Genomic DNA, 27,097 nt, shown 5'->3' with positions numbered 1-27,097 from the left:
TTTTCGATATCTAACATCGAAACAAAATTCGATTTCACATTATTTCATTAGGGACCCTATACTTTCTATTTATGACATAATTTCATGATAATTTTCAATTTATTTAGTTTAGCCCTTAATGCTACCAAGTTATTTAACAAACTTATTAAGTTTTACAATTTAGTCCTTATCATGATCTAAGTTTATTTACTATCAAATTCAAACCTAATTCATCAATTTCTCTATAATGGAAACTTGCTAAAGACTTAACAACTAAACAAATTGATACATGGGCTGGCTAACTCAAGCTTTCATGATAAAAAATCTATAAAAAAACAAAGAAAACTAGCTTAATTACCTTATGAATTGGATGGCCCAATTTTTTTTTCAACCTTAGAGTTTTCTCTCTCTCTCTTTTTTTCTCAACAAGGATAGCATAATAGATGTTGAATTCTCATCTTTCGTTCCAGTATGCTTATATTTATACCTTGTCTAACTTAATTAACCATTATTAATTAATTAATTAAGACATTTTATGTATTTTTTATTATAAATTAAAACTTAGTGGGATACACCATATCATCTATGGTAAAATTAAATAACCATTTTGGTCCTTTGGATAATTTCTATCTAAGTCCCCAATACTTTTCTAAATTAAAATTTAATAGCTATTAAACTTTTACAATTTAGTCCCTACGCTTTAATTAACTATTTTATCTGTTAAATTACTGAATTTCAATATATTTTCATGATAACTTCATTAATATTTATATTTTATCCTTATGGACTTGGTTTACAAAAATAGGGTTTCAAAACTATTTTTTTCGACCCACTGAAAATCGAGCCATTACAATTTTGTAGTTTACCTGTTTTTTCTTTTTTATTTTTTATTTGCTGAAGTGTTAGTAATAGATGATGGCACTGGCATGTCAATCCTCGATGATGATGTGGCACCTATTAAAGACCATGTCAACCTTACCATTAAATATTAATAGTCAACATCAATTAAAGGGACTATTTAGCCAATTTTGTTTGTTCAGGGCTCAATGGAACATCTAGTAGGTTGTTCCTTTCTGTTTTAATTCTTTTATTTTGATGAAAAAAAAAAAGAGATAATGTCTTCTTTTCAAAGTAAAAAAATGGGCATCCTTCTGCTCCAGCTTTAGATTTAGGTTGATGATGTATTAACTCTAGTAACTTTTCTCTTTCATGCTTGTATCACTCCTTGTTTACTTACAAAGGAAAAAAAAAATACATTCTTTAAGAAAAACAAATAAGGCATACCCACACGTGCTTTTATTATTTAAGTAGCTTTTTACGTAAAAAGCTTTTGAAGTGAAAAATAGGAGCTAAAATATCAAACTTATCCCTTTTCTTACGTTAGCTTAGTGGACACCTTGCAAATACCCAATCCACAAAGCTGTATCTGATGTAGAAAACTGTCCTAATCCTCAAACAACAAAATTTGCTTTTAAAATACAATTTGATCGGTAGGTGCTAAGTGGTGGCACCTTCATCCATACTTCACTCTTTGTCTTCTCTCCTTCTCTTCCAGCCTTCTGTCTTCTTCGATCTTTTTATCAATCAACAAATTGATCCATTCCCTTTTATCTCCCAGTAATTGAAGATGGTGGTTTTTGAAAACAAAGCTATTCTTAAGCTTCTTTTAGTGTGTCTCTTCGTTCAATTCTCATTCTCCGCTGCTAATTTCTTCCGACCATTCAATGTTACGTACGACCACAGAGCTCTGATCATCGATGGTAAACGCCGTATGCTCATTTCTGGTGGAATTCATTACCCTCGTGCTACTCCTCAGGTACCCTTTTTCTCCTTTTGACTCCTCCAACCTTTTTTCAACTCTTAATGGAGTGATTTTCTTTCTATCTTTTTCTTCCAAATTTTGAATTTCTTATGTTTTCCCAGCTTGGGTTTTGCTTTTCAAGTTGGAAGATCAAGTTTTTTAACTATTGTTGAACTAGAATTTTGAAGTTTTAGGTGTAAAAGCTTGGTTTTTAGATAAGCTTAAGCCTGTTAGGCATGCTTTAGTTTGCATGTGGGATTTTCTCCTCTAGAAAGAAAGAAATTTATTAATTGTGTCTTTATCGGTGCTATATACGAATGAGAAATTAAGCCATGGCTGAACATTTTACTCTCTTTTTTTTCTAATGCCTACGTAAATTTCCCATCGTTGTCATTTATTGTTGTTAAATTGCGTTTCTCACAATGGTAGCTTAATGTCATCAGATGTGGCCTGACCTGATTGCAAAGAGCAAGGAGGGTGGAGCAGATGTTATTGAAAGTTATACATTTTGGAATGGGCATGAACCAGTCAGGGGGCAGGTATGCTATTACTCTTTTGTATCTAGTCTATGGTAGATTGGTACTAACTGGGAATTCGTACTAGTTTTGACTCTTTTGGTTTAGTTAGAATATTTATTTATTTGTATGAATTGCTTGCTCAGTATAATTTTGAAGGAAGGTTTGATCTTGTCAAGTTTGTGAAGCTAGTGGGAGACAATGGACTCTATTTCCTTCTCCGTATAGGTCCTTATGTTTGCGCTGAGTGGAATTTCGGGTCTGACTTTGTTTTCCCATTCTAATTACTTATAAAATTATTTCTGCTTTCTGCAGCTTTCTGTTTAATTTTGGTTCTGAATGAGGTTGATACATATTAACTAAAAAAGTAATTATTTACAGGGGCTTTCCTGTCTGGCTGCGAGATATCCCTGGCATAGAGTTTCGAACAGATAATGAACCTTTTAAGGTATGGGATTTTGTGCGGATAAGAAAACTATTTGTTGTATCACCTAATAATTCTGAAATATGTAACATTTTCCTTTTTGAAAAAAAATCTGTTATACCTCGAAGTTGAATATTTTAGGTTAATTTACGCATGTAACAACTAGAGCATATTGAAATTTCTTACCGAATCAAAAGATTTTCTGTGCATTTTAGTTATTTTCAGCCCCTAGTTCCCATTGAAATAGGATATAGCAAAAGATGTGTTCCAAACACATGATAAATATCGATTGTCTGTCACAAATGTATTCATCATGTAAACTGTGGTTTTCTTATCTTTTTTAGCCTTTGCCTTAAAGTGCAGATGCTTTCATTGTGTTTCTAGATTTTTTCACCTTTAGTGTTGTACTTTAATATGCACTTTCTGATGATATTTGACTGCCAAAGCTTTACCAGTTTCTATATCCAGTTAATCACAACTCAGTTTTCATGAAGGGTGTGAACACATGTGCTAACAGATTAATATCTATCAAATTGCTGGTCACCGATACTGTCTTCTTTCTTGTCTTTTGTTTATTTAGTCTGAAGTGTTTGAGTGGGGGCATGTTTCTAATCTTTGACTAATTATACTATGGAATTATCCTTTTTAAGTTTCCTTTTATGTTTGACTATATATATATATATGTATATCAAAGTGCTTTTTACTATCTTGATCAAATATTGGTAGGATTATAATGATTTCTGGAGGTTGGCAAGTGAATTTCTCAAAATTTTAGTCATCTATTGGTTGTTAGAAATTGAGATTTAACTTTGTATCAGTGGCCATAACAGCTCAATCTTTCTTTTGCGTGTTCATATTTTCTTTTTTTTCTCTCTAGAGGGAGATGCAGCGCTTTGTAACGAAGATTGTGGATTTGATGCGGGAGGAGAAGCTCTTTTCCTGGCAGGGTGGTCCTATTATCCTCTTGCAGGTTGTACTACAATCGAGACCTTTGTTTTATATGTTAAATATGTTTTATATGTTAAATAGAGTAGTTGTTTCGATGAGACATAGGGATCAATTGCTAGCATGGATAAGGGCAACATTGGAATCAAATTGTCACTCCGGCCACTTTTAAACTAAATCTGAACTCGTTATATAGAAGAAAATATCATTTTGAGTAGTGAAAATATGTAGGAAGTTCCTAAACTACATTAGATATCTAATAATTCCTTAGCGATGAATGATCCTCAACAACAGCCACAGTGCTATGTCTAGTATATCTTGTCTCTCAGTACTACTTTATAAGTAAATTTTAACATATTGTTTACTATAAAGTAATTTATTAGTAAACAAAAATTATCTAAGGTCTTATTTATTTCATTATCGATTCATTAGAACAACTTTTGCCTATGGTTGGATATAGTATATCATGTGAAGACTCTGAAATTTTTATCGGTAAACGAAGTAAGTGTTTTATTGGTTCTAATCATCTATCTTCTGGTTGATTTGGTATCAGAGCCACAAGTGTTACATATAAAATATATGTGTACTAGATATGCATGTTTGCTCATGTTTATAATCCGTTATAGATTTTTGGTTGTAAACACACGATTAACTTACGTGTAGCATAGAAAGCTTAAATTTACTTTTAGGGACTAAAATAGAATTAAAACCCAACGCAAGGGAACATATCACAATAAAAATAATTCCATTTCTAAGGGACCAACTTAGTTGTTTATCCCCAAAAGAAAAATTGTCCTTGCCCAAAATATGGTGTCATAGCTATTCTAGTGGCCATTTTACCTCTTGACAATTGTTAGGTTGAACTCTCTAGTCTGTGAAATCTATCAATTACATATCTCATATCTATTAATTCTGACCTTCAGTTATATGCAGAAGAATATCATATGGTAATAAACTCATTTGATTTTAATTCTCTCTCAAATCCATGCACATCCAAAGGTTGGAATAAGAATTACTTTTTCCCTAAGATTTCCTTAACTCGGATAATTTTTTCAGATTGAGAACGAATATGGAAATATGGAGGGTTCATATGGCCAGAAGGGGAAAGAGTACGTCAAGTGGGCTGCTAACATGGCTTTGGGTCTAGGTGCTGGGGTTCCCTGGGTGATGTGCAAGCAAACTGATGCTCCGGGTGATATAGTAAGGTCCCTACCTTTTACTCTATGGTTGAGTTTCTATGCGTTGCTTATGCATATCTAATCATGGAAGATGGCTTGATCTTTTTATCTTTAAAATTTCTAATTTTTTTACAACACTAAGATCTGAAACAACAAATCTGTGTTTACTCTTTCTTTAATTGTGCTTTACCTTCTTTTGTTTGTCTTCCTCTGTTTTCTGTTGCAGATAGATACCTGCAATAATTACTACTGTGATGGTTATAAACCAAATTCCCCTAGCAAACCAACAATCTGGACAGAAAATTGGGATGGATGGTATGATCATGTCTAATGTTTTTATCTGTTTCATTGTACTCCCTATTGTTCCTTTCTTCTTTTATTGCACTCTTTTCCTTTCGTTTCCCTCTATCCAGAAGGGGAGCATGTGGAGGAGGCAAAGGAAATTTTGTCAAGCACCTATGAAGGACATGTTTTCAGTTTGCCAAAAATAGAGGGAAAGTTGATAGCCACATCCTTGTGGCTCAGTGAACTACACTTTTGGTCTTTGTCAATATTTCTGGTGTTAATTGTTCCAAAAATCCAAAGTTGGCTAAATATTTTGGTAGCATCGGTGTTTTTTGAGAGAAAAAGAGTTTTTATTCTTTGTCTTGTATTTTTGTTAGTTATAGTAGCTTCTATATATTCATGCTAAAATCCTAAAACAAGAAATTATCCAAAGCATGATGTTAGACTCTAATAATGGACACTAATGCAAAATGCAATTACTTCCAAACTATCAATCAACACAAATTACTCTTAAAATATCTCTACCCAACAGTAGTCCGCATCCCTTGATTTTCACAGTATTTTAAGTGGTATGGCTTTATATTATTTAAGTTTGTGGTCTGTTGTGGTCTTTAGTCATTTAAACTTCCCCCCCTATTGTCATTCGGTTTTACTTTTGATTCTTTATAACTGAGTAGTTTTTAGATTCATTCGTTCTTTGTTTGTTGCTTAATGTTGTATTCTGTCGGATATATCCCTATGTAATGTGTGGAAGATTTATAAGTCGTGTTGTCTTGCATTAGATAGAAATAGGTATTGCATGGACGTCATTTATGTTGGGCTGCTATACCTATTGCATTTGATTTTAGGTTGAATGCTTTGATTTAAGTAAAGATGGGATAAACATGCTTTTGGGACTAGTTTTTTTTCTTCATTTCCAACTACAATCTAGACATTTCAACCTATATGCCATTAGGTTTCTTTAGCATCACCAAATTATTTTATTCCAGCTTATTTCTGATGCTTTATATCTTGTTAACTAACATATGTTTGCACTGCTGTAAGTTTATTTGCAATCCACTCTTATTTTTAGTTGACCTTTGTAGGTACACCTCATGGGGAGGAAGATTGCCTCACAGACCAGTTGAAGATCTTGCGTTTGCAGTAGCACGTTTTTTCCAGCGTGGAGGGAGCTTGATGAACTATTATATGGTAAACTAGTTAACAACTGAGTTTTGTCAGAAAAGTCTCACTTTCTAGTATGCAGTTAGCATTTATAAGGCTGGGTAAGAGCCATGATTGGATCTTTCTAGAAATAGCAATATTTATGGTCTAGTGCATATGACATATTAGGTCATCTAGTCCAATACTACATATTGACGAGCCTGGTGATGGTTGCAGTATTTTGGTGGGACAAACTTTGGTCGTACTTCCGGTGGGCCCTTCTATATTACTAGTTACGATTATGATGCTCCAATTGATGAGTATGGTAGGTAGAACAGGAAAATGCCAAAAGTCATTAATCAGTAACTCTTAGTGATTGAAGCATAAGTACTGGCTCATAACTTTACAATTCTAAGATCAAATATAACTGGGACATTAAGCCCAAAACTTGACTGATGCCTTTGTCTCTAGGTTTACGAAGTGAGCCAAAATGGGGACACTTGAAAGATCTTCATGCTGCTATTAAGCTCTGTGAACGTGCTCTAGTGGCTGCTGATTCACCTCAGTATATGAAATTGGGACCAAGGCAGGAGGTTTGTGCTAGGAGGTTTCTTTTTTTTATTTTGTTTATTATTATTATTATTATTAACTTATTGCTCCACTGTGTTATGTATCAATTAAATACTGGATTAAATAAATTGTTTCTAAGTCAATGTGTCCATCTGGACTTTACATAAAAGAAATATATCCTGTTTTTCCATGCGAATTACTTCAGCTTGCAATTAGTAGTGTTCTCATCGGACGTTGCATTGTTTGTTAGAGGTGGTGATAAGGTAGGTTGGTCTGATTTTAGTCATTTTAGTTTGAGGCAAATCCAATTTGGATTGTTTACTTCTCTGACTTCTCTGAGTAAGCCTTTCTCTCTCTTTTTTATTTTTTTGTTGCTCTCCCCTCTGCTAGAGATGGAAACCAGCTGGTTTTATTGAGTCTTGCATTGAGTTGGATGGACTGTTTGACTGAGGTCTTCTTTTGCCACCTCTATTCCTGTCCAATACGATCTGGTTAAAGAAGTTAGGAAAGAAAATGGTTATGGTTGGTCAACTAGCTAAATGTACAACTTAACATCCAATACAAAAATATCACTTATCAATAAATTACTAGACATATGAGACAATGTTTCTCCATAAGGTTGCACAGGTGATGCTTGAAATTTTGCAGTACACTAGTACTGCAGCATAGAAGTTACTGACATCCTTTTGGCTAAGGCATGTAGACAAGAACAGAAAACACAAAAAAGAGGGGCACTATCAAACCTCTATGTTTCTAAATATGTTGTCATATCATGCTGATCAACTGAAATTGTTTCCTCTTTCTGAAAATTTTCTTTCTCTAATTTTACGTCTGGTTTAATGTCAGTCAGTAAAAACATGCAGGCACATATATACTGGGAAAATACCCAGAGTACTGTTCTGAACACTACCCTTTCTGAAAGTCAAAGTGCATGCTCTGCTTTTCTTGCAAACATTGATGAGCATAATACTGTGACCGTAACATTCCGTGGTAAATCATACTCTTTGCCACCGTGGTCTGTTAGCATTTTACCTGACTGCAGTAATGTGGCATTCAACACTGCAAAGGTTTGTTTTTCAACTTTAGAAGTTTTAGTTATCTTGATTGTTTTGATGCTTGTAATCTGTTTGTTCTAATTGCTAGATTTGAGTGCTTAGTTCTGAAAGCAGGAACCAACTGATATTGTACTACTCTATGAATTATCTCACTTTATGAATCAAATTCTACCTCTTTATTCTGTGCACAAAAAGTACATGCATCTTTATTATAGTCCTTTGTAAAAAAATTTGGCAATCACTTCTGTATCAAATTCCTGGAAGCTGCCATTGCTGCTTCCTTTTTTGTCTCAGATTACTGACATTCATACATGTTCACATAGCTTCTACTAAAATAGTCTGCTTTGACAAGAAAGTTCTGCTTTAGTTTGTTAGCTTCTTCCTTAAATGCTAAGAAAGCTTCCTCCTTTTCTTTTACAGATTAGGTTAACTTTGTGTTATGGTTGCAATTGAGATATATGAAATGAGCAAGAGCTAGTTTAGTATTGTTTTTGAAAACTGTAGTGAAGTGTTTTTGTTAAGTTTGGTTGAAGATTTAAGTGTCCAGTATTGCTGTCAAAAAGTGCTTTTGAGAAGATAAAATGTTCATTTTAAAAATGATGTCGTAAAGTAAAAAATATCCATTTTAATTTAATCAAAATTTTTGATATTATGATATATGAAATATATAAACTTAAATTATAAAAGAACTATAAAAATACTTTATTGCAACTCATTATTAATATTTTGATATATGAAATATACATGTTAAATACTTTTTAAACAATTAATATAATTTATTTTTAAAATTCAATTTGAATATATAAATCCTAATTTAGATATTTAAATGACATACAAAAATAATCCTTATAAAATTCAAATATCTAATGCTATATATTTTAAATAAATTTCAAAAGGGTAAATGAAAGGAACTTAATTTTGGTGATGATAAATGAGGGAAAATAAATAATTTAGCTCAAAATTGATTTTTCAAAAGCCAAAAGCTAGAAATTTAACCTTTCCAGAAGTACTTTTTGCAGTTTGAAAAACACTTTTAACTTCAAAAAAGCTGTCTGTTTAGCCTTACTTATGGTTTGAAAAGTTCTTTCCATCCAACTTGTTCAATTGGTTGCATCAGCCAATCCAAATTTTTTTTCAAAGTTCAAACATTAAAATGTAAATAAATATTACATATATTTGATAATTAACAGAAAAATGTATTTAGCTTAATGGTGTAGTCTTAATATGAAACTGAGAGGTTAAAGGTACAAATCTCGTTAATGCAAAATAAAATTCTGAGGCTTGATGCGGTTTTTGATCTTTTCTATTATTACCAGTTTATATGCTAGACACAGGATTCTGATTCCTGGTTCAAACAGTTTTGCTTTTTTTTTTCATCTTCTGTAACTTCTCTTTTATCTTTCATGTGTCTAAACTTCTATTATTTCCAGTTTTTATATAGTTGCTAGACTAGACAGGGCTCTAGTTCCCAGTTCAAACAAGTTTGTTTCTTATTCATCTTCTGTAACTCCTCCATTATCTTTCATATTTCTGAACAGGTTGGAGCACAAACATCTGTGAAACTGGTAGAGAATGCCCTATCTCCAAAAATATCTGCACCTGAACTTATCATTACCAAAAACGAGGTTTCCAGTATCTCAGAATCCTGGATGTCTGTAAAGGAGCCAATTGGTATATGGAGTGAGAGCAATTTTACCGTTCAAGGCTTGTTGGAGCATTTGAAAGTGACAAAGGATGAATCTGATTATCTCTGGCATATGACCAGGTTAACTATGGTCTACTCTTGGATTTCTCCACCCTAATTCATCTTTCCCTTTTCTGTTTGGTTATCATTTCTATTAAGTTCCCTCCTTTTAGAACCTATATCTTGGGGACTGAAATGATACTCGAGCATCATTTTGCTAGCTGTCTTATTATTCTGTTGGCCAAATATTTGCAGTAAAAAGATTTTTATTTAGTCTACATGGGATTGAATACTTTTGAGAACTTAGAAGATTGCTTCCTTCATCTTTTCCTTTTCATTGACCCGTAATAAATTGGGAGATGGGGTTATGTGACTATTTTTTTCACCATTTTTCTGTAAAATAATAAAAATCTCATAAGTCACAATCTATGTCATTGTACCATATCTTCTTGAATCTACTCATTTCTACCTTTTATTAATAAACTGATGTTCAACTTAACAGTTTAAATTTGATTTCACTAATGGTCTTTATTCAAGAATACCGAAAAAGTATTTTTTATGAAGGAATCTCTTTTTGGGACTCCTAAATGAGCAGAAAGTTTTAGTAGCCTAATATATCTCTTTTAGGGTTGGGAGGAAGGACATGGGGTTTATCTTTATTTTTTGCATTACCAAAAATGTGGTGGATTTTAGTTTGCTGGTGGTAACAACTTTAGACTAAACACTTTCTTGTATCTGTGCATCTTAAATTCCTCATTGATGCCTCTTTATTCTATATCTGGGATGCAGAATATATGTTTCTGATGACGACGTTGCATTTTGGGAGGAAAATAAAGTTAGCCCCACTCTTGTAATTGATAGCATGCGTGATGTACTGCGGATATTTATTAATGGGGAGCTTATGGGTAAATTTCCTTAATGTGATTGTATACAACTGCTTTCATGTCAATGCATGATCATGTATCTTCTCCCTGCCCCTCGCTCTTTATATTCATTTATGCACTTCATTGCGTTTTAAAAGAATGCTTTTATTGAAATTCTTATCCTTTTAAGTTCTAAATACACTATGTAACTGAAGTTCTCACTAATATGTTTGCTTCTATGCTTCTGGAACTGAAGGCAGCGTAAGTGGCCACTGGGTCAAGGTGGTGCAGCCTGTCCAATTTCAACAAGGTTATAGTGATTTAATGCTGTTATCTCAGACAGTTGGTTTGCAGGTAAAAACTGGTTATGTTTGTCCACAGTATCTGAATATCATCTTTTAAAATCATGTGATGGTTAAGGCATATGCTTGTCTATAAGGTGATGCCTAGCCTAATGGTAAAGCCTTACTAGGATGCGACAAAGGCTTACTTCAAATCTGGTGTTCAGATCGATGTAGTTGTGAACTTGCAGCTATTGATTTGGGTAGATGATAGGTTCTTTCAAGTTTTAGATGCCACTTAAATCGTATGAGATTGTCATTTGGGGGGCGCGGGGGGCTGACAAAGGAGAAATTTGCCCAATTAGAAGATTGTTGCTACAATTGAAAGTGAAACAGAAATGCCTCACTGCCTGATTCTGGAATCTATGCTCTAGAAACTCTTGCATCCGGATTTTTTGTACTTGAAATACAGAACACCAGAACAAAATCTGAAGTTCTATTTCTTGCATCTCATTTATCCCTCTCCCTGCACCCAAACAGAAGCATAACACTATTGGGTGCCTCATTTTCTAGAAAAGGTTCATCTACTTTTGGTGTAACTGAGTGTGAAATGAATTTAATGTTGTGACCTCAAGAAGCAAGTAGCTTGCTTCCTAAGTAGAGGTATGTAGTGGATTAATTCAGTAACCAATCTGCATGAATGTATAAATTATTGATTTTGTTGTGTGGTAAAGCTGTTTTTATGTTTTAAAAGTCTGCTATAAATTATTGCATTTTTAATAAAGTCTATACCTTTCTTCTCTTCACTTTTCCCTTTCTTGGACGACACTTGATAATTAAAAATTCTCAAGATACTCCAAATAAATTTCTTTTTCAGAGTCCATTCTACTTAAGTTATTGTCCACATTATTTACTCTTTCGTGCTTCATTTCCTTCCCTCTATAACCTCTCTATTTGTCTTTTACCATATGCTACATGCTGCAAGATAACTTGTTAATTTATGGTTCAAAATTTTGTGATGAGTTTCTATGAAAGGATCCAGATCCATTTTATCCCTTCTAAAGGAAATAACATTTCTACCCTATTTCTTTGCATGTCACATGTAAAGTGATCAAATAAATATGTTATGTTTGTTCATGTCATTAATAGTTTTAAAAAAGGAAGATTTTCTTGACATATTTCCTATTAGTGTAGAAAACTGAAGGAAGCACCTTTTTACAGCAGCATATTATGAGTTGTTGCTGGTTTTTCCCCCCTCAAACATATCATAAGACTGACGTTGTTGGTTGCAATATCAATGTGAGAAAATTCATTGATGGTATTGAAGTGTAATAAAGTGATAGTGGTAATATTATTGCATCTAGTTGTTTGTATAGAATGTAATATGGTGGACGCATAAGTAATTGGACAAGAAATATCCAGTCCTTTTCTAAGACTGGAGTTTGGTCAAAGGTTTTTGTTAAGCAGCCAACCTAAACCAATTCGTCGGTGGAGAGGTCCAACTTGAAAATAAGACCATAGGAAACCCAAGACTTGATAGATGTAGGACAACACTAAAGTTTTCAAAAGAGCATTTAATAAGACTGTTCCGTCTTTTATTAAGTAAACAACTGAATTTAAATAGAGAAAAGAGTCATAACCTAATTGGGAAAATAATTCTCTTATTCTAATAAACTACTAAAAGATAAGAAAATAATTCTCTTATTCTAATAAACTACTAAAAGATTTAAAAGATAAAATAAAATATTCCTAGAATATCTCAAATGATTTATTCTAAGATTTATCTACCTAAATAAGATTTATTTACCTAAATAACTTTAAAATATATCCCAAAATATATGGGTTTCACATATTTCAACACCTTCCCTCAATTTTTTATAAGAAAATCAAAGCTTGTCTTAGAGAGCCCTTTAGTGAGTATGTCAGCAATCTGTTGTTTTGAAGGAACAAACAGCATGCACACTTGACCTTCTTCAATCTTCTCCTTAATAAAGTGTCTATCAATTTCAACATGTTTAGTTCTATCATGTTGGACTGGGTTGTGAGACAACTTCATTGGTGAAGTTATTGGTTTCCTCAGCTCTTCCATAATTCTTTTTAACCACATCATTTCACAAATTCCTTGAGCCATTGATCTAAACTCAGCCTCTGCACTACTTCTTGCTACAACATTTTGTTTTTTGTTTTGCCAAGTCACAAGGTTTCCCTAAATAAATGTACAATATCCTGATGTAGATCTTCTATCTGTTATTGAGTCTGCCCAGTCTGCATCTGTATAAGCTTCAATTCCTCTTTGTTCGGATTTCTTGAAGAATAAGCTCTTTCCAGGTGAACTCTTCAAGTATCTCAGAATCCGAAATACTGCTTCCTCATGTTCCTCCATTGGGGAGTGCATAAATTGACTCACTAAGCTCACTACAAAAGCTATGTCTGGCCTTTGTATGTGATAAGTAAATTAACTTACCGACTAATCTTTGGTACTGCCCTTTATCAACTAATCGACCTTTTTTATTTCTGAATTTTACATTTGGATCAATTGGTGTGTCAGCTGGGCGGCAACCACTCATCCCAGCCTCTTTTAAAAGATCAATCTCATATTTTTTTCTGAGAGACCACAATACCCTTCTTTGATCGAACAACTTCCATTCCAAGAAAGTATTTCAAAGGACCCAAGTCTTTGATTTCAAACTCCAATGGTAGATGCTCCTTGAGACGCCTTATTTCATCCACATCATCTCCTGTAAGAATGATATCATCGACATAAACTATAATAATTGCTATTCTACCTCTTTGTGAGTGTCGATAGAACATTGTGTGATTAGCTTGCGCTTGTGAGTAACCTTGTTTTTTAACAATTTGAGTGAATCGTTCAAACCAAGTTCAAGGAGACTGCTTTAGACCATACAAAGATTTCCTGAGCTTACATAGAGTTCCAAATTTTTCTTCAAAACCTGGAGGAGGATCCATGTAAACTTCTTCTTCAAGTTTCCCATTTAAGAAAGCATTCTTCACATCTAGCTGCTGTAAGGACCAATCAAGATTAACAACAATTGATAAAAGAACTCTTAACAGAATTTAATTTGGCTACTGGAGCAAATGTTTCAAGATAATCTATCCCGTATGTTTGAGTGTACCCTTTAGCCACCAGTCAGGCTTTGTATCTATCTAAAGATCCATCCGGTTTGAATTTGGTTGTGAACACCCATTTATAGCCCACATTTTTTTCGCTACAGGTAATTCCACTGTTTCCCATGTAATTGTTTTTTCAAGGGCGCGTATCTCCTCTAAAATAGCCTCCTTCCGCTCAGGAATTTGTAGAGCTTCTTTCACATTTTTGGGTATTTTCACAGTATCGAGACACGAAACAAAGATTAAGAATGTCGAAGACAAGGCTTTATAGGACACAAAGTTAGACATGGGATATTTGAAAACATTTCTAACACCTTTTCTTTTTGCAATTGGAATATCTAAATTAGAAAATTCATTGGTTGGATTATGAGCTTTACCTGGACTTTTGACAAGATCTTGTTGGTCGGATTCTTGGTGATGAATCTGGTGGATTCCACTTTCTTGATTTCGATTTCTTCTTGTGTAAACAATTAACTCCTTTGTTTGTTATTTATTCTCATGATCAGACTATATACCTTCATACTCTTTTTCATTAACAGCATTAACATCATTAATTTCTGTGTTAATCATAAATTCACCTGCCTCATTATGAGAATTCCTATGTTGAATATTCTTAGTGTTTTCTTGATCAATTATAGAATCTTCCTTACTATAATTCCCTCCCTAAAGATTAGAATCAAAGTAAGATTGCATTTCAACAAATGTGACATCCATGGTAACAATAATCTTCCTATCAATTGGATTGTAACATTTGTAACCCTTGTTATTAGAAGCATAGCCAACAAAGATGCATTTTTTTGCTCTAGGATCTAGTTTACCTTGGTTGTGAAGATGAATAAAAATACTACACCCAAAAACTCTGAGGGATAAATCTGTGATCAATTTAGAGTTAGAAAAGTTATCTTTAAAGAGACTGAAAGGAGTTCTATAATTTAAAGTTTTACTAGACATTCTATTAATAAGATATGTAGCTGTTAACAAGGCTTCGCCCCAAAGATAATGTGGTACCTGACTAATGAACATCAAGGCTCTAGTTACTTCCAAAAGATGTTGGTTTTTTCTTTTTGCAACCCCGTTTTGTTGTGGTGTATTTGTACAAGAGTTTTGGTGGACTATATCATGTTTGGTTAAGAAACCACCTAATTGGTCACTAAAAAATTCCCCACTATTGTCACTCCAAAGTACTTCTATTCTCACACCAAATTGTATTTTCACCATAACATAAAAAGACTGAAACACATTTTTAACTTTAGACTCATCTTTTAATAAAAACACCCAACAAATGTGAGTATGATCATCAATAAATTTGACAAACCAACGTTTTGTTGAAAAAGTTTGAGACTCTCAAAGGTTCCCAAACATCACTATGAATTAATGAAAAAGGTTTGGAAGCTTTATATTTTTGAGGTGGGAAGAATGACTGATGATGTTTATCCAATTCACAAAATTCACAGTGATATGAAGGACTTTTATTTTTAAATAGATCAGGTGACAAATATTTTAAATAGTAAAAATTAGGATGTCCAAGCCTATAATGCCAAATCATAACCTTATCAAAACTAGGAGTAGAATTTAAACATAAAGTAGTTGTTGGTTGACTTAGATGGTCGTCGTCAAGAAAGTATATTCCACTAGATTCTTTAGCATTGCCAATCATCCTCCCCAAGACTATGTCTTGAATTTTACACATAGAGGAGTCAAATATAACATGACAATTTGAGGATTGGGATAATTTAGTGACCAATATGAGATTACAATCTAGATTTGACACATGTAAAACATCATGTAAAACCAAGGAAGGCGAAATTTTAACAGTGCCTTTCCCGGCTATTGCCGAGAACGACCCATTTGCTACTTTGATTTTTTTGTTTCCTACACAAGGTGTGTAAGTTGAAAAAAGAAAATGAATACTAGTCATGTGATCACTAGCTCCAGAATCAACGATCCAAGTGTTTGTTTTTCAAGGCTTGGCATTGAAAAAAATAGAAAAATCAATACCTAATTGGGAAAAGGAGGAAGAAGGATTATTGGATGAGTTAGGAAGATAAGAATTCATCCGAAATTGTGGTGATTGAAAAAGCTTGTGTAGATGCTCTAGTTGTTCCTTAGTGAATGGAGACCCTTCTAGAGAACTTTGGTCCTCATAATTTTCATTAGTTGTTTCAACGGGAAAACTTTCTTCCTCTGTTTGATTGCTGGATCTCTTATCTCCAATAAAGGTTGTTTTAACCATGATACTACTAGAGATAACCTAGCTCAGATGCCATGAAAGTTTTCAAGAGATCATTTAATAAAACTGTTCTATCTTTTATTAACTAAACAACTGAATTTAAATAGAGAAAAGAGTCATAATCTAATTGGAAAAATAATTCCCTTATTTTAATAAACTACTAAAAGATAAGGAAAATAATTCCCTTATTCTAATAAACTATTAAAAGATAAAATAAAATATTCCTAGAATATTTCAAATGATTTATTCTAATATTTATCTACCTAAATAAGATTTATCTACCTAAATAACTTTAAAATATATCCCAAAATATATGGGTTTCACATATTTCAACACACTCCTCCCTCACTTGTTTCTCAACAAAGGCCTACACGGACAACTTCACAATGGATGGTCAACCTCACATGGGGTTAGGCAAGAAGACATGCTTTGCTACCATTTTAATCTTCTAAACTAAAACCAATTGACTATAGGTAGAGAACCCAACTTGACTGTAAGACCATAGGAAATGAAGACTAATAGATATGGGACAACATCCCTTAATAGTCCCATCATGGTTCTTGACCATCATTTATTGGAATTCAATATTTGGTTGCCTATTTATAAATTAAAGATGATTGACCATCAGTCAATCCTTCAAACTTATGTATGATTTATAAATCAATATTTGAAAAAAGCCAAAATCCTATTTATAAATTTTTTATTCCCATTCATTAATCATATATCATTTTGAAGGATTGATGGATATTAAGCTTGTCTCTAATCCTTCTTCCACATTTTCTTGTTACATTGGCTGCAGTAAAATAAATGGTTTAAACTACTAAATCTCTGGGATGTTTCTAAATTTTATTTGTAGTGTTGTGCACAGTTTAAAGTTAAGTGTCTGGAACTATTCGCAAGGAAGGTTTTTATGTTTTTAAGTTTATTTTGTGCACTAATGTTTTGCAAGTTGGGGTTTAGAAAATTTTAAGAGAGTTCCATAGTGCTCACAAAAACGAAATATAAAATTTGATAGCATCGAAAATCTATCTTCTGATTTACAATATGAATCATATTCTGTTTGACTGAAGCAGATTCATTCCCATAGGTCATTTGAGATGTGCAATGTATTAGTTTTGTTGATTTCTAGTCACTTTAGTGACATAATGCTTTTAGTCTATATGGTTTCTCAATTTTATATTCTTATTTAAGAACTTGTCAAAATGGAATGGTGATTATGGATTTCTGATGCCATAGCACCAAATTTTGCAATGATGATACAGAACTACGGTGCCTTTCTAGAGAAAGATGGTGCTGGGTTTAGAGGACAAATTAAGCTTACTGGATTTAAAAATGGGGATATTGACCTTTCTAAGGCTTCATGGATCTACCAGGTTTGTATTTAATAATTTTACCCTAGTCTTTCATCTCTTCTAATTTATAACTGTTTTCAAATAGTTATCTTTTCTGTGTTTATTGTAGATATTGAAAGTTTTTAAGAGAGCTTTTAATAAAACTGTTCTATATTATTAATTGAAGAATTGAACTTAAATAGAAAAAATAGTCCTAATCCTAATTGGAAAAATAGTTCCCTTATTCTAATAAACTATTAAAATATAAAAGAAAATAGTTCCCTTGTCCTAATAAACTACTAAAAGATAAAATAAAAATATTCTTAGAATATGAATAAAACTTATCTACCTAAATAAGATTTATCTACCTAAATAAATTTAAAATATATACATATTTCAACACCCTCCCTCAAGTTGCTGTATATATATCAATCATGCCCAACTTGCTTACAAGAAAATCAAAGTTTGTCTTAGGGAGTCCTTTGGTGAGTATGTCAGTAATCTGTTGTTTTGAAGGAACAAATGGCATGCACACTTGGCCTTCTTCAATCTTCTCCTTGATAAAGTGTCTATCAATCTCAACATGTTTAGTTCTGTCATGTTGGACTGAGTTGTGAGCAATACTAATGGCAGCTTTGCTATCACAGTACAACTTCATTGGTGAAGTTATTGGTTTCCTCAGCTCTTCCATAATTCTTTTTAACCACATCATTTCACAAATTCCTTGTGCCATTGATCTAAACTCAGCCTCTGCACTACTTCTTGCTACAACACTTTGTTTTTTGCTTCGCCAAGTCACAAGGTTTCCCCAAACAAATGTACAGTATCCTGATGTAGATCTTCTATCTGTTATTGAGCCTGCCCAATCTGCATCTTATAAGCTTCAATTCCTCTTTGTTTGGATTTCTTGAAGAATAAGCCCTTTCCCGGTGAACTCTTTAAGTATCTTAGAATTCGAAACACTGCTTCTTCATGTTCCTCCATTGGGGAGTGCATAAATTGACTCACTAAACTCACTCCAAAAGCTATGTCTGGCCTTATATGTGATAAGTAAATTAACTTACCAACTAATCTTTGGTACTGTCCTTTATCAACTAATCGACCTTCTTTATTTCCGAATTTTACATTTGGATCAATTGGTGTGTTAGCTGGGCGGCAACCACTCATACTAGCCTCTTTTAAAAGATTAATCACATATTTTTTCTGAGAGACCACAAAACTCTTCTTTGATCGAGCAACTTCCATTCCCAAAAAGTATTTCAAAGGACCCAAGTCTTTAATCTCAAACTGCAATGCTAGATGCTCCTTGAGACGCCTTATTTCATCCACATCATCTCCTCTAAGAATGATATCATCGACATAAACTATAATAACTGCTATTCTACCTTTTTGTGAATGTCGATAGAACATTGTATGATCAGCTTGCCCTTGTGAGTAATCTTGTTTTTTAACAACTTGAGTGAATCGTTCAAACCAAGCTCGAGGAGACTGTTTCAGACCATACAAAGATTTCTTGAGTTTACATACTCGAGTTCCAAATTTTTCTTCAAAACCTGGAGGAGGATCCATGTAAACTTCTTCTTCAAGTTTTCCATTTAGGAAAGCATTCTTCACATCTAACTGCTGTAAAGACCAATCAAGATTAACAGCAATTGATAAAAGAACCTAACGGAATTTAATTTGGCCACTGGAGCAAATGTTTCAAGATAATCTATCCCGTATGTTTGAGTGTACCCTTTAGCCACCAACCGGGCTTTGTATCTATCTAAAGATCCATCTGGTTTGAATTTGGTTGTGAACACCCATTTACAGCCCACTATTTTTTTCCCTACAGGTAATTCCATTGTTTCTCATATACCTGTTTTTTCAAGAGCGCACATCTCCTCTAAAATAGCCTCTTTCCACTCAGGAACCTGTAAAGCATCTTTCACATTTTTGGGTATTTGTACAGTATTGAGACACGAAACAAAGGTTGAGAATGTCGAAGACAAGACTTTATAGGTACAAAGTTAGACATGGGATATTTGACAATATTTCTAACACCTTTTCTTTTGGCAATTGGAATATCTAAATCAGAAAATTCATTGACTGGATTATGAGTTTTACCTGGACTTTTGACAGGATCTTGCGGGTCGGATTCTTGGTGATGAATCTGGTGGATTCCACTTTCTTGATTTCGATTTCTTCTTGAATAAACAATTAACTTCTTTGTTTGTTTTTTATTCTCATGATTAGACTCTACATCTTCATCCTCTTTTTCATTAACATTAACATCATTAATTTCTGTGTTAATTATAAATTCGCCTTCCCCATTATTAGAATCCCTATGTTGTATATTCCTAATATTTTCTTGATCTATTATAGAATCTTCCTTAGTATAATTCCCTCCCTAAAGATTAGAATCAAAGTAAGATTGCATTTCAACAAATGTGACATCCATGGTAACAATAATCTTCCTATCAATTGGATTGTAACATTTGTAACCCTTGTTATTAGAAGCATAGCCAACAAAGATGCATTTTTTTGCTCTAGGATCTAGTTTACCTTGGTTGTGAAGATGAATAAAAATACTACACCCAAAAACTCTGAGGGATAAATCTGTGATCAATTTAGAGTTAGAAAAGTTATCTTTAAAGAGACTGAAAGGAGTTCTATAATTTAAAGTTTTACTAGACATTCTATTAATAAGATATGTAGCTGTTAACAAGGCTTCGCCCCAAAGATAATGTGGTACCTGACTAATGAACATCAAGGCTCTAGTTACTTCCAAAAGATGTTGGTTTTTTCTTTTTGCAACCCCGTTTTGTTGTGGTGTATTTGTACAAGAGTTTTGGTGGACTATATCATGTTTGGTTAAGAAACCACCTAATTGGTCGCTAAAAAATTCCCCACCATTGTCAGTCCGAAATACTTCTATTTTCACACCAAATTGTGTTTTCACCACAGCATAAAAAGACTGAAACACATTTTTAACTTCAGACTTTTCTTTTAATAAAAACACCCAACAAAGTCGAGTATGATTATCAATAAAAGTGACAAACCAACGTTTTCCTGAAAAGGTCGAGACTCTTGAAGGTCTCCAAACATCACTATGAATTAACGAAAAAGGTTTGGAGGCTTTATATTTTTGAGGTGGAAAGAATGACCGATGATGTTTAGCCAATTCACAAAATTCACAATGATATGAAGAAGGACTTTTATTTTTAAAAAGATTAGGTAACAAATATCTTAAATAGTAAAAATTAGGATGTCCAAGCTTATAATGCCAAATCATAACCTTATCAGAAACAGAATTTAAACATAAAGTAGTTGTTGGTTGACTTAGATGGTCGTCTTCAAGAAAGTAAATTCCACCAAATTCTTTAGCATTGCCAATCATCCTCCCCGAGACCATGTCCTGAAACTTACGCATAGAGGAGTCAAATATAACATGACAATTTGAGCACTGGGATAATTTACTGACCGATATGAGATTACAAGCTAGATTTGGCACATGTAAAACATCATGTAAAACCAAGGAAGATGAAATTTTAACAGTGCCTTTCCCGGCTATTGCCGAGAAGGACCCATCTGCTACTTTGATTTTTTTGTTTCCTGCGCAAGGTATGTAAGTTAAAAAAAGAAAATGACTGCTACTCATGTGATCACTAGCTCCAGAATCAACGATCCATGTGTTTGTTTTACAAGGCTTGACACTGAAAAAAACAGAAAAATCAGTACCTAATTGGGCAACAGAGGAAGAAGGATTATTGGATGAGTTAGGAATTGAAGAATTCATCCGAAATTGTGGTGATTGAAAAAACTTGTGTAGATGCTCTAATTGTTCCTTAGTGAATGGAGACCCTTCCAGAGAACTTTGGCCATTATAATTTCCATTAGTTGTTTGGAAAGCTCTGCTATCCCCTAATTGTGAACCACGACCATTGCCACTCTTTTTCCTTCCATTTGTCGGTTTCCCATGGAGCTTTCAACACGTTTCTCGAGTGTGCCAATATTTTTTGCAGTGATCGCACCAAGGTTTTTTCTTATCTCTAGTGAAGGTTGTTTTAACCATGATGTTACTAGAGATTTTAACCTAGCTCAGATGCCATGAAAGTTTTCAAGAGAGCTTTTAATAAAACTGTTCTATATTATTAATTGAAGAATTGAACTTAAATAGAGAAAAGAATCCTAATCCTAATTGGGAAAATAGTTCCTTTATTCTAATAAACTACTAAAATATAAAAGAAAATAGTTCCCTTGTCCTAATAAACTACTAAAAGATAAAATAAAAATATTCCTAGAATATGGATAAAACTTATCTACCTAAATAAGATTTATCTACCTAAATAAATTTAAAATATATACATATTTCAACAGATATACATAAAATTAATTTTTTGTTTCATACCTTTCGTGATTATTTAGTAACGTTAGTAGGTTTTTTTAGGCTTTTTCCTACGATGCTGTTCATTTATTTTCAATGTTTTCTGATAAACAAAAATAATAAGCAACCCAAGAAGGGGTTGAGATTTATAGAAACTGGAAACAGATTCTTCAGCACCCTTTTAGACTGGAGCTTAATGTAAGCCTTAAAACCTAACTATCTTTCAAAGGTATCAATTCTTCTTTGTGACAACGGGTTAGCACAAAAATACACAAAATACAAATAGACAGACATCAGAAGGTGAGACTTATGTAGGACGGCTTTAAACTTGAGATAGCTTTGTGGTGAGCTCTCTTGACCTTAAACAGCTACTTGGTGAGTCATGATGAATTGGAAGCTTATCCTTTTCTTCGGAAAAAAGCATCCTTTTTATAGTATATAAGAGGTTCTTGTTGTTACAACAATATAGGAGCTTGTTCACTGCATTTTTTGTCTACCTAAGTTTTGAAGTTCCAGGCTTGAACTTGAAATTAGAAGGATGAGTAAAAATACTTGTAAAAAATAAGCAAAAAATTTTCCTTTTCTTTGCTAAAAATATGTCATGGGAGTGGTTAAATATTAGCGATTGGAATTAGCTTGAATTCTTTAACATGCTCTTTAGAATTGGAAGCTCACTGAATTTGAAACAGATGTTAGGAAATATTCTGAATTTAGTACTTAAATTCGACAAAAGGATGGCATCTCAATAAAATCAATGACCTGGGATATTCTCCTTTCCAAAGAAGAGAACTTGACTTTTGGCTTAAAGAAACTTTGATAGAAGGGACAATCTTGCTTGAAAAATTCCTCTGCTAGAACAGTCTGTCATAAGAAAAAGCTAATTTATTAGCTTTGTATTCATTTCCATTTGACTTCTTCATTGATGTATTTTAATGAAAATCATGGAATGTATGGTATTCACTCTTGATGCCTGCCTGATTCTTTGTTTTGCTTATACATGAATTCTCTTTGAATATGAAATGAACAAATGCCTCTATTATTAATAGAAGCTCAATGTTTCAAAGATGATCATAGAGTTGAACATATATTTGCAAATGGTTAAAACTCTGCAGACTATGTAACTCAATGTTGATTTGTGGTTGGTCTTTTTTCTGCAATTATGAACTGGATATTTCTACCTTTTTGTTTCTCCTGAAGGAAGAAAATGGCAAGGAAAATATTCAGTTGCTGGTTGTTTTTCTTTTATTCTAGGTTGGCCTGAAGGGTGAGTTCCAGAAAATATTCACCATAGAAGAAAATGAGAAAGCAGGATGGACAAACTTGAAGCTTGATGCTACTCCCTCCACATTTACTTGGTACAAGGTAAGTTTATTCCTTGAACAGTTTTAATTAACATAGTGCTTACCAGGATGGGATATTATTACATGCTTTCTTCGTCATAGGTACTATCAAAAGTAGTGGTGTTAATTCATATGACATTGGCTGTTAAAATATCCTCCTTTTCTTTGTTGGAATGTGCTATGACATAAATATGCAACTTCTTATGCATAAATAAAAGGTTTAAAGCCAAAATAAATGGTTATATATTTATTTCATTGAACATTCGAACTCATTAAGTAGTGATGTGAAATTGAAATGATATATCAGAATTCAGAAGTAAACAGCCTTTGTTCTTTCTTGGTCATATGGTAAAGAGATGTCCATTCTTCTGTATATCTTTCTTTCGGTTTTTCTCATTACCTATACCAACAACAATAAACTACGCTTTTCCCACCATTTAGGAATGGCTATGTGGACCATATTCCAACAAGGTGCTCTATTTAAAATAATCTGTGCAGTAGGCTTAGTAAAACGTAGGTCCTTTTCATAGTTTCCATCCAGGGTATTTTTGGCGCTCCTCTCCTCTTGAAATTAGCAGTATTTGAAAATTTACATCTTCTCAAGTTCGTTTGAAGCTGTCCATAAGAAACCATTTTAATTGTGTTTTCCTTTTAAATGAAACCCACCTTCTCTTTAGCATATTTTTTTCTTAATTTTATCTTTCCTTGTATAACCCCATACCAAATGTCGCATTCTCATCGTAGACATGCTTTTTTCTTGCATGTCTTAATGCTTAATTGCCTAACATTCAGTCCCTTATGACATTGCTAGTTCTATTTCTGTCATATAAAAACTTCCATCAACTTTTGGTGGAATTATGTGGTCACATGAGACTCCTAACGATTTTTCTTGCCTAACCAGTATGATATAGAATTATTTCTTTCCCTCCTTTTTGACCTCATTCCATGTCATTTTTCACTGCTCCAAGGCATTGGAATATCATAGGGGAATTTCTCGATGGCTTTGTTTCATTGCCTCATTTCTTATATTTGCATTCTTGATTGATGGCTATATGGCAATCATGATATCCCAATGATCTGATGATTGGGAAAGAAATTATTGGAAACACAACCACCATTTTGCTCATCTCAATTAGAGTTCATCACTAGCAGCATATTGTTTGTGGCATCATTGTTTTTCTAATTCTTTTTCCTGGTAATATGAACACTTGTGCTCCTATTGCACATATCTGAATGTATATCATCTTTTTATTTTGATTTTAGCTTTTTCCCCTATTATCCATCTCATTTCTATTCCTAGTAAAGTTTACTTACATGCATCCCTTTTATCCCCAATTCAAGCAGGCATACTTTGATTCTCCCGATGGGTCAGAGCCCATTGCTATTGACTTAGGAAGCATGGGAAAGGGCCAAGCTTGGGTCAATGACCATCACATTGGAAGATACTGGAATCTGACAGCCCCAAAAGATGGATGTCCGGATAGCTGTGATTATCGTGGAACATATGGCTCCAACAAGTGCATGACAAATTGTGGGAAGCCCACTCAAACCTGGTATTATTTAAAGTATATGTAAATCAATGGAAAGTTAACTGGTATCCCATTTTGAAAATTGGTGTACTAATTGTGTGCTTAATCCCTTTATGCATTTAAATTGGATAGTTGCTACGGGAAATGGCATTTTGCGTCCACCTTGTGATACATGTGCTATTGTTCAATCACCAGGTACCATGTGCCAAGATCATGGTTACAGGCGTCAAACAATTTACTTGTGATATTTGAAGAAATTGGTGGGAACCCATTTGAGATTTCAGTCAAATTACGTGTGCCTCGAATTCTCTGTGCTCAAATGTCCAAGTCCTACTATCCACCTCTTCGAGAATGGCTTCATCTAGATCTTATTGATGGAAAAGTCTCCATAAGTGACATGAAACCACAGATTCACTTGCAGTGTGAAGATGGGCAGATAATCTCCTCTATAGAATTTGCTAGCTATGGAACTCCTCATGGAAGCTGCCAGAATTTTTCTAAAGGCAATTGCCACTCTCCAAATTCATTGTCTGTGGTATCCGAGGTATATATTTTACTTAATAAAAAAAAGTATTACATCTTTAAGAAGTTCTTAATTGATCAATATTAACTTGAAACATGATCATAATGAGAAAATGAGTTGGAGGCTAAGACTTAGGTATCTGTCAGGTATGGGTATGTATTCAACACAGGTATTGCCCATTTTTTCCATGTTTTTCCATTTATTTGGACGGGCATATTCCCATACCCTTGTTCTTATATGCATCAGACACAATCTTGAACACAGGTATATCAAGAAAAATAAAGAGTTGTAGCAATAGAGGTTTGAGGTATAGAAAAACATGGTAGCTGTTTATTTAGAAAGGTGTCTGGTCGATACTGTGATTGAAGACACTTAAAGATATTTCAATAGGAGTTAGAGCTACATATTCATTCCTCCTAAACGCTAGTAAAGGATGACATAACCAGACATGCAAACTGCAGAAATATGACTAGGAGAATTACTGAGCTTTATTAAGTTCATTTGTGAGAATACTCTTGGATTTGCATACTTGCAGTTTTGCAAATGCATTATGGGCTCTGAAAACATGTTTCTTCAACAACTTTGTTGATAGTTTCGAGAATGTTGATAAACTTATTGAACTGAGTGACCTGAATGGTTCTGATATGGAAGAAAATTCTCTTTAGTTCACTGAATTTATGTGAAAAGGTTTGCCGGTGCTAAGTTGTATGACTGTTGCATACTGCTCAAATATTGGAAGTGTGGTTCTTACCATTTTTTTAACGTTATATGTTATTTTCCCATTCCTGATGTTAATAATGTCTTCGTTGTTCAACTTTTACAGGCTTGTGTAGGAAGAAACAGTTGTTCTGTTGAAGTTTCAAACTCTGGGTTTGGAAGTGACCCTTGCCGGGGTGTTCTCAAGACATTGGCTGTTGAAGCTAGATGTGTGTCAACATCAACTATTGGAGTCTCCCAGTTCTAATTCGACAAGAGGGTGATGCAATGAAGATAGTTGTTAACTGGTAAACTACCTCTGCTTAGTTGCAAACCAGTTGCAATGAGCATTTCAGTTACATCGTTTGTACAAGATTTCAGAAGCTTGTATGTTCAGACATGTTTTCTGAATAATGCTGGTATCAAGCAATTCCTGTACTATATGTATGTAATAATGCGGTGAACCCTATATCTGAAGTTTAATGTTGTAAATCAACTGTATATACTTTATATCATGGCAATCTGAAACACAATAAACACTGGCCTTCCTGCTTCTTTCCCTAATAATACTTTGATAACACAAATTGGATGGAGGTGAAATTGATGCACAAGCAGTTTCAGAGCATTGTTTCAAATGGCATACAGAATTTAGTTTCAGGGTATTGCCAAACACAGCAGGAGTCTCAAGATTTGAGTGAAGGAGAGAGGATGGTATATAAGCATGGCTAGTTGAAGAAACTGTCACCCATCGCATCTTCATCTCTTTCAAGCTCTGCTCTGGATTGTTGGTATTACACACAAAGCGGCCATGGGGCAAGGTAACGATTGTGAAATTGGATTGGTGGATTTTTAAATATGCCTAGTCATGTTACGGTCCTCAAACAAATGAAGCAATATGTTGGGGGTCGTCGTTCTTGCTGATATCATTTCAAAGCCAGAATCGGTGTTTATTTTATTCATAACGGTCTTAGCCATTGGTAAATTATGTTTATTCTTTGACCAATTTCCCTATAAAAGGCAACGGTGTCTGCCCGTTTTCTTCATCCACATATCAAGTGAAAAGAAGCCTAGAAAGGAAAATTCTGGTTACTACGGAAACTCTGACGTTGTTCCAAAACTAGAAGAAAAGTAGTATCATGGACCAAGAAAGAAGAAAATGAAAAGCCTAAATATGGAAGACAACCTTTTGTTGTTAAAACAGTGCCAAAACGTGAAGAAAAGCCTTATTAC

General features: G+C 33.7%; 1 protein-coding gene across 3 annotated transcripts; it reads left to right on the top strand.

Moving 5' to 3' along the window:
* Positions 1–1,311: 1,311 nt before the first annotated feature.
* LOC107896979 (beta-galactosidase 9) lies at positions 1,312–26,420 on the top strand. Of its 3 annotated transcripts, XM_041079163.1 has the most exons (19): positions 1,312–1,795; positions 2,224–2,319; positions 2,442–2,554; positions 2,677–2,743; positions 3,597–3,689; positions 4,721–4,864; positions 5,069–5,157; positions 6,213–6,318; positions 6,508–6,595; positions 6,742–6,863; positions 7,704–7,907; positions 9,434–9,660; positions 10,369–10,484; positions 10,699–10,796; positions 17,345–17,455; positions 23,031–23,141; positions 24,464–24,672; positions 24,844–25,192; positions 25,995–26,420. In XM_041079163.1, exons 1-19 carry the CDS (start codon positions 1,607–1,609, stop codon positions 26,133–26,135), a joined length of 2,673 nt encoding a protein of 890 aa, XP_040935097.1. In that variant the 5' UTR covers positions 1,312–1,606; the 3' UTR covers positions 26,136–26,420. The 3 variants fall into 3 exon arrangements, with proteins under 3 accessions (XP_040935097.1, XP_016677794.2, XP_040935098.1); XM_016822305.2 differs by lacking the exon at positions 17,345–17,455 and having other exon boundaries at positions 1,375–1,795; XM_041079164.1 differs by lacking the exon at positions 25,995–26,420 and having other exon boundaries at positions 1,375–1,795; positions 24,781–25,192.
* The last annotated feature ends 677 nt before the right edge of the window (positions 26,421–27,097 follow it).

The sequence above is a fragment of the Gossypium hirsutum genome, chromosome A10, assembly GCF_007990345.1.
Source record: "Gossypium hirsutum isolate 1008001.06 chromosome A10, Gossypium_hirsutum_v2.1, whole genome shotgun sequence".
NCBI classification, from domain to species: Eukaryota; Viridiplantae; Streptophyta; class Magnoliopsida; order Malvales; family Malvaceae; genus Gossypium; species Gossypium hirsutum.
The sequence above is the reverse complement of the archived record's forward strand: the minus strand, read 5'-3'. Positions and strand labels throughout refer to the sequence as shown.